Genomic DNA, 12,385 nt, shown 5'->3' on the forward strand with positions numbered 1-12,385 from the left:
TCTCGCAGATTCTTTGATTGAAAAGATGACAAAATATCTAGAATAGTCAAGAACTTAGCAAACAAACTATTTTTACTGAACTTACTGAAAAGAAAATTCTAGTTAGGAGATGTCACATTATTTTATTTGTTATTTTTTACATTTCTTCTCCATTAAAAAAAAGACAAAACTTCTCAAGAGCTCAAAGAGTAGATTCTCCTATTTAGGAATGAATTAGCATATTTCCCCATCACCGATTCCTCTGACCTTAAGGAGCTCTCCCCACATTCAAGGTGAGAAACTGGTACACCACTGTTCTGTGTTGCTCTCCACAAAAGCATCTACACTAGCACAGAATGCACATCTTTTAGAGCTGTGACTGAAATCCCTCCAAAACACAAAGGGTATGCACGAGCTACTTAAAACCATGTTACTTCACTGCTATTGTAAGTGGAAACTTAAATAAGGTCAAAGCCTTCTCAATTGTGTTGACATTAAATAGATGGCATCCACTTGGAACAAAGATCACATTACTAAGACTGATAAGAACATTAGATATCCACATACATGTGGGCTGCATCTATCATGCACCCTCAGTATTTTTTCTCCCCAAAAACCAATCAGAAAAAGTTGAAACCACACCATGCATCTTTTAGCTTGAAAGATCCAGGAGTTTTTGAATGCAAAAAGCAAAGTCACAGTATAACAACCATGGTACTGAATATGAATGCATATCCCTGTACAGATGTGTCTCTTCAACATATACAATTACATCGTTCTGATTCCGTGTTTGTCAGAGTTGTGCCTCTGTTAGAGTGTAAATTAAGGGCTATGGTATCCAGTTACTCCAGAAAGCAAGAATGAAGATTTATCTTGAAATCCTCTCTTAAATAGCTGGAAATACCAGGAGGGTGGCAGCTAGAATACAGAGAATAAAGGTGGAACAAAGCAAAGATACTGCAGGTGACTGAACAGCATCCTCACAGAATGGCAGGAAAGAGCTGCATGGCCTTCAGCAGCCAAACAGTTGGAAAATCACCTTCCACAAACACCAGGCAGTAAGCCTAAAGCAAGCCAGTGGACACAGCACTGGATTATTCCATGCCATTTCACCCAAAGAACCTCAGAAAGAATACCTGCCTGTAACCATTACTCAATGCACACTTCATTTTTATTCAGTGTGTGTACTTCTATACAAGTACCGTTAGGTAAAATGATTTCCTAAAATATTATTTAGAGGCATGCACAAATTCCCTCTGCTTGTGGACATAAAACCAGTGATGAATGTGTTTCTTTCTAAGTTCTTCCAATTCCTTAGAAATCTCTTAGAGACTTGGACAGAGGAAAGAAGGTCAGGTTGTGAATGAACACATAGTTATAGAAGAAGAACAGATAAGTAGCTTGTCTCTCTCCTTCAAGCAATTGTCCATGAGTAAATCGATACAGTGAGCATCTCCAAACAGCATATAGTACTATTCACAAAAAACTCTATTTCCTGCAGAAGAGTCCAGTGAATCCCTAGATGAACAGACACTGAAGGACTGTTCTCCTACTGATGGCAGGAGGCCGAGAGGTGAGAGAAAACGGAGCTCCAGCTAACAGTTCTGCAGCTATCTGGAATGCAGACATTCCACTGGAAGGCTGCTAAGAGTAAAGATGATAACAAAGGAACAACGTTTCAAACTCTGGCCCAGCAAATATACATAATCTAGGTTTAAATCCCACTATGGGGCAGAGTCTCTCGGCAAGGGGAAAACAGTGGATTGCATTGGATTAATTAGAAAACTTAGTATGGTAAGAAACAGCAACACTGAAAAGCCTTCCATGTTAAAGATGGCCATAAGATACACCACAACTGAGTGAACAAGAGCAAGCAAGTTAACAGTTCCTTAGAGAACCTTTTATACTTGCATACACAACTATCCAACCCCTTTGGAAACACAAGTATGCCTAAGAGATTGGTTCCTGATGTTAACTTCAAGCCAGATAAGCGTGAGTAAGCTTTTATATTCTAATGCCAAATACTCTACCCTCCTCAGGAGAGAAAGTTGTACTTCACAGGACATAACTGACTACAGGATGATGCCGAAATATCTGTGAGTGTAGGAGACACCTTCAGTCTATTAGTCATACAGTGGCGCAAAGAGCTCTAGAAAAAAATTTGCCTTGGCCAGGCAAAGTAAGAGCAAGCAAGAACATTCCCTGTAGCTACTCACTCTTTGCAGATGGGTGGGCTGAAAAACATGTCAAGGACGTGTACAGAAGAGCTTCCAGAGCAGCCTGAAGAAGAGAGGCTAGTACTTATTGAGAAGCATTAAAAATTTCTTTAAGAAGAGCTATTCTTATTAGCATTTCTTATGACATCGAAGTGTTCACAGAAACTTTCAGTCCCAACAATTGGCTCTAAGGCTATTTGAAACAGACACGTCCATTTGCAAAGGTGTCCAATTCCCAGACAGCTAAATCACTATAGACAGTAATGGTAACAGACCACTCCCTTGCATAAGGCAAAAGAACATGATTTGCACCTTGGCATGACTTTAAAATGCTTGCATTTTGTCGTACTGTGACAAAGTCAGAAGTTTTTGCCTAAATCACAGCACCAGCTTCTTCCATAGGCTCCTATGGTGAAGCTGAAGACAAGCGAGCAGATCTGGACACAGCTGCTCTACTCAAACGCTGGTGAGAGACTTTTCACAGAGAGGGGCATCAGGCTGCAATCCCTGATGATGATGCCACCAACAAAACCAAGCAACTTTCCTTCAAAAGGGAAGATGCTCAACCACTGCCTGAACCACATGGGCTACATGCAATAAAGCCTGAAAGTTTAGAAACAGCAGCTGACAGCTGGTTATGAGCTTGTCAACATGCCAGTAGAGATCACTCTACAGCAGCGTACAAAGGTTTCCACACAAACAAAAGGTTTGTGGACATACATGCCAGGCAAAAATGCCAAATGGTTAGAAAGAACAGCGATGATACCATGAACACACTTTCTTGTCCAGTGTGATGACCTGTTAAGAATTTTTGATTGCAGACTCCCATCTTGTTTGCTTTACTGACAGTGGGAAGGTCAGCCTGCACGAACAGTAAATATGCAAATCCTGCACATCCCAATACTTCTTGGGAGATGGCCATAGGATTTAAAAAAAACTTATTAATGCAAACAAGTTTCAAAAACAACACGATTAACAAGAGAAGAATCCTTGTGGGAAAATATGATGTCTATCAAGCTATGCACTGCATTCCACTTGGTACTAATAGGTCATGGCCAGCTGGATACTCTGAAGAAGCAGTGAAAGGTTAAATATTACATGTGTTTTTCAGCAACTTCCAACTCTGTTGGAAAGCTTCAAGATCAAAAAAAGGTAAGAGAAATAAAAAAACCTTTGCCCACAGGCAACAAACACCATTATAAAATGCTTCTTCAGGTCAGGGAAAGTTTTAGGAACCCAGAGGCTAGTAGGAAGAAGCTCTTTTGCCATGAGGGTTAAGATGTTTGAGTTCTCTGTGGGCAAAGAGCAGAACGTCAAGAATACTTCAACATTAGAAACTAGAGTGCTAGCCAGCATTAGCTATCACAGATGGCAACAAGCTATCACAGATGACAACTCCCGCTCTCACATCGTAGGAAAGACTAAAGGATGAGGTCAGTGATAGAGGTTGGTTGGATTCAGGTTGTCTAGATGTGCCTTTTAAGCTGCTACTGTTGCAACAGACTAAGCTGAACTTCTAGATTTCACTTACATGTAAATCTCCAATTTGGTCTGAAGGCGCGGGAGAGCATGTGCCATGGTCTATAATGAAGAAAGTGCCTACCGCACCAAACTCATTGCAATGAACAGATGGCTCTGGAAACCTCTACTGAATATCCCCATAATGAAAGTGTTCTTAGTTGGGCTATCCAGCCTGAGTGAATATCTAGTAACGGGACTTGGATATGAAGCCAGGGAAAGATTCAATTTCTTTAATGGCTGGGAAAGGACCATTAATCGGTTCTACTCACTGTCTTAGAACCCATTTACACCTAGAGAGATTCTGTAAAACTGTAAGCAGGCTGAACAGGTCCATCTGGTGATCCTGCAGCACATGGATATCAAAATCACATCCTACCTGCTTAGTGAATTAGGTCCCTTGCATCCAAAGGCAGTCAAACAGATTCCAAGACTATTCTTCAGATACAGAGCATAGCTAAAGATATGTGGTTAGAAGACAGAGGGAACTTTTCTGCATTTGAGCTTTCTAACTCACCTTTGTGACAAGAGACAGTAGTCACAACGTTCCTGTTTGGCTAGAAGATGAGCAGGCTGACTAAAATCAAGGAGTCACACACGTGTACGCCAGTGTGTGGCCCAACAGCCCCAAGCACACAATACCAAGATTGAGGCCAGTTACATTAGGTGAAAGCATGCTCTTACTAACATGGATTCAAACAAGCCTCCAAGGAATTTCTTTACAGCTTTCTTCAACATAGTCTCCACAAGAACACTGAGAATATAATTTTTCTCTTAAGGTCTTTTTTTTTTTTTTTAAGGAATCAGTCAAGGCAGGGTAAATGCAAGTTCTGTCCCAAGAAATTATGCTACTAACACTGGAAAGGGAAGAACATACTAATAGTGCTTCAGTCTCCCTGCGACTGTAGATGTTTCTTTGAAGTTGGTAGACTTACGCCTAAGAAAAAATGTACGTTACAGTGAATGAAGAGCTATACATTCACACTGAACTGGAAAAGATGTGTAACCAAACCAAGTTTTAGTATCCTGAATCCAAAAAATGTATATTTTCTTTTCTATTCTTAGACTTCATGAGAATCAGAAAAACATCTTCCTCATCCTAGTTCTACCAGTAAGATGAAGATAAACTTCTTTCTTCAAGGTTCACTATTTAGGAGTTAGTGCGAACATAAGTAATCTTATTTAAGAAAGATCAAAGCAAGGATAAGTACAGTATGCCAGACAAACAGGTAAAAAGACCTATGCCCATGGCTCCTTAATCCACCGCTTGTTTAGCAAATAATTGCTTTGCCTTGCATCAAAGTTAATTGGCAATTAGAGCTTTCATGAGCTCACATCTATGAGCACTGAGAGGCCACTTAGTCTGCCAAGAAAGTAAAAAAAAACCAAAAAACTTTGTGAGAGATTCTGGAAGTTCTCAGGACTCCAGTTAGCAGGCCTTAAAGGAGGGCAAGATCCTCTGTTTCTGCTGAGGGTAGGAGTGCCAAGGCTTTCTTTGAAGGGTGGCATCTAACTCAATAACCGTAGCATTGACCTGGCTATGGACGACCTACTAGGCACACAAGCAGCCCAAGTCAAGCTTCCTCCTCGCAGAAACCCAAGCATGTAGAACACGAGGATTTCTCACAGCAATAGTGTTAGAGATTTCATTTAAGTATGGAACCTTAAACTGAATCCTAATGATTACTCCCCTTGTACAGTAAGACTGATCAGCTAGGTTAGCCAATTAATTCAAAGGTCTCTGTTGCTAACAGAGTGGCCTTCAGGTTTCTGTGGTTCTGAAATTACATGATAAAGATTCTAAATCAGACTTCACCAAGATGCTACACCGAGATGTTTACATTTTAAACCCTAGGACAGCTTCCATCAACAATATTGACATCCTTACATTGCATGTCTGGAAAGAGAATTTGCTACTTTTAAGCTCTTAAGCATATCGTTGCACTAACAACAGAGCCAGGGAGCATCTTTCCAGAAATGTGCTAGGTCCAATCAGGAAAGGGTACCTGAGCAGCAGGAGTATCATTTGACTAGCTCACAGTGCCAACCCCTGCCTTGGCCAGGATTCTGCGAGATGACTGCTACTGGTTTAGATCAGAGATAGCTTTGTTAGCTCAATTCCTAACCAAATAAGTTATTGGTAAAATAATAATAAAGTTTCTATCTGAATAACAGTTGTGGTGCAGTATAAAGACATTGAATAGAAACAATATATACTTGAAATACAGAATGTATTGCAAATGCATCTTGATGCCTGTAATTGCAAAAGAATGAACACCTCGCTAATGCACGCGGAAACTGAATAAATAAAAGAATCACAGCATTGAACAATCTGACACATCAGAGATCTAAGCAACCTCATCAGACCCATTCATTTAAAATTTATACAAAAGCATATTAAACAAACCCATGACTGTGCAGCGATTCAACTGTACACATCAAGAATATGCTCCATTTGCCCGTTATCTTCAAAATCCAGGCGTACACTCAGCATCTGGACAGCTGGGATAAAGGGAAGACACTCCCTTTTTTTTCCAAGGGGCACTGGTGGATTACTAAGGTCATGACAACACAAACATTTCTGGAATTTGGCATATTCATGCTAGGGTAGCAATGTTAGCCATAAAGATGAAGACAGAAGCAACGATACTACAGCTGATCCCTGCCGCTGCTGGAGCTTACTAAAATAAATCCATTTACATTTCAGCCCCAATTCTGTACCAGAATCAACGGTCTCACTTCTGCCACAGAGTTCCCCTAGCAAACCACTTGTGCACCAGCATCAGTTCACTTGTTGCACATAAACAACTCAAAAACATGATAGATCTCTTATTAAAGCAGGTTTCTTCCAGTCTTTGTAGTGGAAGATGTTCACCAAATGCTCCAGAAGGGCATAACTGCCTGAGTCTTAAGTTGTGCAGCTGCCGTTCACTCTGATTTACAGCCTGACCTACATACAGCACTTGGGCTTTGCTAACTGGGTAACTGATCTTTGCATGTGCCGTTTCAGTGAAAAGTCAAAGGCTTCCTCTTCCTCATTTTCACTCACATGTTACTGGCACATACAAGATTCCTTTCACACAAAACAATCCATTGCCTTAAGTGTATGACTTGCTCCTCACCGTGCTTCTGTAATAAAAATGGCCTTGAAATTGTGACCTGTTACAAAAAACAATTATGTGAATTAAATTAAAAATAAAATTCTCACTTTTCACTGCAAAGCCCTCTCCAATGACTGCAGCAGGATGCTCGCATGCAGTCTCAACCGAATGAGATGTATGAGGACACGCTGCATTAGCTAAGGTGTCTTTCAGAGCACTGCTCTGCCAGCAGGCACAAACTGCCCAAGTGCTATGAATGACTCTTCCCAATACAGATTTCGCAGTTATACAGCCAGTTTTACACTGAATCAACATGCTAGTTCTGAACAGAGAGGGCCTATAACACGTCAGCATAAACTTCAACTGTTGATAATTCAGATATCAAAATTCATTACCTGAATCCCATTTTAAGCAAAAACTGGCTAATTTCATTTTTGACTTTGTATGTGCCACTGTACGTAAAAGTTGCTTTCTCCGTGCCTCAGTCATCTGCCAGCACTGATGAGGCCATCGGCAGTTTAAGCTACACAAAATATTCAGACATCTTCACAATCACAGAATAGCTTGGGTCATCCAGTTCCAACCCCCTGCCATGGGCAGGGACACCTCCCTCCAGCCCAGGCTGCCCAAGGCCTATCCAACCTGACCTTGAACACCTCCAGTGATGGGGCAGCCACAGCTTCCCTGGGAAACATATGCCAGCACCTCACCACCCTCATAGTGAAGAAATCTGCCCCTCTCCAGTTTATAGCCATCTTCAGCTAGTTTCTTTGATTAGGGAAATAAGAAAGCATTAAACAATTTTTAGATGACACATGATGCTCATGTAAATATTAATATTTTTCTCATTCCAGTCAACTGGGTCTAATTAGATTTCTTCAACTAATTCTTATAGTCTCAGGATGACTCCTACAAAAATTTTTTATATTGTAATAAGATACAGAAGTTTTTATAGAAAACCTGAAAAAAGGAAAAGAAAGAAAAAAAAAAGTCTCTTTTTTGGAAAAGGAGAAGGATCCCAGCAAAATATTAGCACAAGATCTGTGGTAGCTCCTACACAACCAGGTGATAAGCACACAACACATTTCTCAAAAACAAGTCAAGCTAATTTCTATCAACATAACTTCACTATAGAAACCCTTCACCTTGATTCTAGCAAAGCTTTTGTCTTCTCTCTTGGTTTGCAAATAAAGAAATAAAAACCATTAGATTAAGTAAGATTAAATAGGTGTCACTCAGATTGTCAATGACTGAGCCACCAAACTGAAGATATGCATCAAATGGGAGAGTCAAAGGAGCTTGGCCTACATCAGGGATATTGAAAAGTACACACTTCCATTAAGTCATTAATGAAAATATTAGAAAACATGGGTGGTACCAAGGTGAGGATGCCTTGAAGCATACTGAAGTACAGAATGGGAATTCAAGTTAAAGTCTGGAAAAAGTAGATGCAATTCAAAAGACATGAAGCAATCCTGTTTAAAATTAACAGATAACTATGCAAATAGAGAATGTAAACAATTACCCTTGCATTCTGTAGTAGCATGCGTCCAAAGGATACAACAGACTCAGAAGTCACCTACATACTCAATATAAATAGGAATATTATGTTAAGAATTGTTTTTCACTGTCTCATTTAAACCTCAATTACTTTACTGTAATAATATGAGAACTGGTAAAGAAACTGAATATGGATTATTTCCCAGCGATACAATGGAATAAAGCAGTACTGTTCTGCTGTACTGACTATAAGGAGTTGGAGTGTAAAACTACCAGTAGAATCTGCAGTTGGTAATGTACAGACATACAACTTTACCATATAGGTTTGGGGCCATAAAGCAAAGCTTACAGCAAAATACTCAGCTAAGACACCAGAGCCTTATTAGCAAAGTAACACAGCTGATACACAAAAGCAGACTTACCTTCCGCAACTCAATAGTAACTTCATTTCTGTGTCTTCTCATAGTCTGTAAATAAAAAAAAAAAAATAAAATGTATAGGTAAAGAAAAAAGTGTTTTGCTTTGGAGTCAGTTATTTCTAGGTTAAAAGTGCACTTATTCATCAAAAAGATTAGGAAAAGAGTGTGGGTAATTTATAACCCGGGCTTTCCTAGCAAGATGCAGGAGGTTTTTTTTTGTTTTTGTTTTCGGATTTTTGTGTTGGGGGTAGCTTTAAACATTACACACTTTACAGAAAAGCACTGTTATAAACCACAATAAGTATCCCAAAGGTAGAAAACATTGAATTCCTCATGGAGTTTCACTGGAATGACTCTCCAGGTATTTGCATGTGCACACCAGAAGAAGCAGTAAATACAGATTAGACAATCTCACACTCGCACACGATCACATCCACAACCTAATCGCATGACCTATGCCAGTTATCTGGACAAAATCAACAGTGAATGACAGAAGATAATTGAGCACCATGCAAACAAGAGGATGAGACCTGTGGGAAAAGGAAACAAAGTCGCACAGTGGCACTGCACTCTACTTAGCACCTATAGCCTTAATATGGTAAGGAAAAACCAGCCTACAAACTCATTAAGTTCCTTAAAGATAGTAGGCACTTAGGACACATTCCCTGCAATGCTGCTGTTCTTCTCAGCTAAAAGAGATCACAGGACTGAGGAAGAACAATTTTAGCCTAGAAAGGCAATCGCCCTAGGTTCATTTTACAATCAGTGGAAAAGACATGTACCATCAGAAGGCAATTCAGAGAAAATTGGGTCTGGATGACTGCTGGCAGCCTAGAAAGATCACCCATACTAACTAAAATTAGCCTTTTAGAACACTTCCTATCTTATCCTTGCTACTGACCTTCACTGCCACAGTTGCATTCCTTTTGAGTTAGGGCAAATAACTTCCATAACCTACGAAGTATCGGTGAAGACCAGCAGTGCACAGAAAACACCAGCACTTCCCACCAGCCATCTAGGGAAACACTGTAAATGAAATGAGCAGAGTACACACCATGGGTCTACAGGACGTAGTTTCACAGCTTAGAACATTATCTTAATGTCACTGTTCTCAACCAGCTTGCACAGCAATATTCATTTAATGATCTTAGGCTAATTTGAGAGTAAGGAAGGCTTGTCTGCCTCTTCACTGTTCAATTAACCAACTCACTCAAGTAAACCGACACAATTCTTTTAAATCTACAAGTGTGAACTATACTACTCTAAACAAAGCACGCCCTCGTTGCTGTAAGAGGACACTTACACTACAGCATCCACCAGAACCACGCTTTTCTGCCCCCAGCCCTCATAACCTGGCTAAACCATTTGACTCTTGTGACCAACCAAGCCTGCTGCAATAGCTACGTATGACAGGACTGGATTGATGGGGAATGGGAGGGCACTGGGTAGGTAGGGAATGGACAAATGAAGAACCTGAAAAGTCATAGCATGCAACTAGCAAGACCAGTCATTCAAGTTTCTTGCTAATAGAATTTTATATTTTAATTATAAACTGCAAATTTAAGGGCACTGAATAGCTTTAAAATGTTTTTCAATACTTCTTCCCTATACTAACTCTGTATTTCAATGGAAAAAACATAGTTAGGCAAGGCTGGTTTAGATTTCTGCTATAAAAGCTCCTTTTCTTGATCTTTCCAAACGTGCTAGACACCAAAGTCCTTTATGGAACTTCTCACCAGTAATACACAACCCCACCCTCCCCTCCCGCACTCTAAAATCTAATCTTTTATTCCTCTTTATTTTAAATTTTAAGGGATACCCCATCACATGACAGACTAGTGAACTTGAGTGTCTGTTAGCATTTTCTCCTCAAAATCCAGTATTGCACAGGCCAAATTTGAAATATCAGTGATTTAATAGATGCAAGGCATAATTTATTTTTAAATTTGTGCATAAGTTAGAATTTACTCCTACATTTTTTCATTTATCTATGTGATAACGATCTAGAACATTTTCTATCCATCAAAAAAACTCAGACCAAATCTGAAGCTCTTTAGGGGACAGCCATAACGTTTGCCACCTACCATTCTTCTGGAAGCAAGGCAGATTTAAGAAAGACTGTGCACTGTGTTCAACAGTTCAGCAGCTTAATATTTTTGGTTTAGAAAAAAACCCCAAATACACTGCAGTTCCAGGCAAGGTATTACTATTCATTTCATCAATTTACTTTCAAACCTCCTGTAACAATGCTTTGACTAAAGACAGTTCCTCAGAGTCATCCATCCATAAAGGCTCTACTGGGAAGAGTATAAGCTGCCTTCTAAAGGCAAACAATTCACTCAGCTTTTCAATTAGGGTTTTATCTTTGTTTTATACTTACATTATTTCAGCCCCACTGATCCTACCCTACCGCAATTATGTCTCAATATTTTTTTTACTAATTTTTCCCCTTTTATCAAACATTTGACTACTCCATTATGGTTTTACATTTAACATGCAAGAATCTCTTCCTCATGCAGAAAGCTACCACTCTTCAGAAAGATTCTTCAAAAAGAATTCCTCTTCAAACTACATGAACTTTTTGCTGATACGTAGCACACGTTTTCTGAGTCTTAATACACATCTTAAGGCCATCTCCATACTACTTGGGTTTTATCCTTTAATCCATTCTTTTGTATTTCCTTTTAAACTTATTATAATATCTCCTTCCTCTTTCAAAGCAGCTCTGGTACATTTTTTTTTTTCCTTTCTCCTTCTAAAGTCAGGCTAGGCAGTACTCACCACTAAGTCCAGAGCTGTTTATCCACTTAACAGAGCAAGCAAATTGATAATTGCAGATTATCATTTAGCCTCAACCTCACAAAACTGATGAGTGTTATCTGACCTACACTGAACTAAGGGCTCTCAGTCTTGCAGAGTCAGATGCTTGCACAGCACCTTTAAAAATCAGGGTCGTGTCAGGGTCACTAGGATCACACAAGAAGCGGTAGTACAGTGGTAGGGCTAGAATCTTCCTACAAATACACAGGACTGAGATTCCCTAAGAGCCTACTGTGCATTCTGGCAGTTAAACTTGTTTACTATGGTCAGATCAGCTAGAGGCACGCTGACATGATTTCTAACTCGATGACACTAGTGTTCCTCTTCATATTGCATATCGATATATTTAAGACCACAGACTCCACTTCATACATGTCAGTCATTGCAATTATAGACTATATACGAAAAACTCACTTTTATACTACCTGTAAGCCCCAGCATGTAGGAAATCAACAGGCATTTACAAAAGATTTAAGTAGTAGTAGAAGAGTAAAACATTTTCCCCAGCTAACATAGGTCAGCTAAAACAGAGAGAATAGAAAACCATTCTGCAATTTAATCCCATGGATTCGTTACCAGCTTTCAGGCTGGAAAGACAACCATCTGCTAAAATCTGTATCTGCAATGCTAGCTGAAGCCTAGCAAGATCAGAGAATCATAGATTAGTTTGGGTTGAAAAGGTCCTTAAAGATCATCTAATTCCAACCCCCCTGCAATGTGGTCCCACTAGATCAGGCTGCCCAAGGCCCCATCCAACCTGGCCTTGAACACCTCCAGGGATGGGGCAGCCACAACTTCCCTGGGTAACATGTGCCAGTGCCTCACCACCCTC

At 39.8% G+C, this 12,385-nt stretch overlaps 1 protein-coding gene across 1 annotated transcript in view; it reads right to left on the reverse strand.

Annotated features, from left to right (window-relative positions):
* The window catches only part of KPNA3 (karyopherin subunit alpha 3), a 51,555-nt gene that overhangs the window by 22,086 nt on the left and 17,084 nt on the right, over nt 1-12,385 (reverse strand). Inside the window, exon 2 of the mRNA XM_069881454.1 lies at nt 8,737-8,781. Coding sequence (XP_069737555.1) covers nt 8,737-8,781 — 45 coding nt within the window. The remainder of the gene's footprint in view (nt 1-8,736; nt 8,782-12,385) is intronic.

Source organism: Phaenicophaeus curvirostris, chromosome 1 (assembly GCF_032191515.1).
Source record: "Phaenicophaeus curvirostris isolate KB17595 chromosome 1, BPBGC_Pcur_1.0, whole genome shotgun sequence".
Lineage (NCBI taxonomy): Eukaryota > Metazoa > Chordata > Aves > Cuculiformes > Cuculidae > Phaenicophaeus > Phaenicophaeus curvirostris.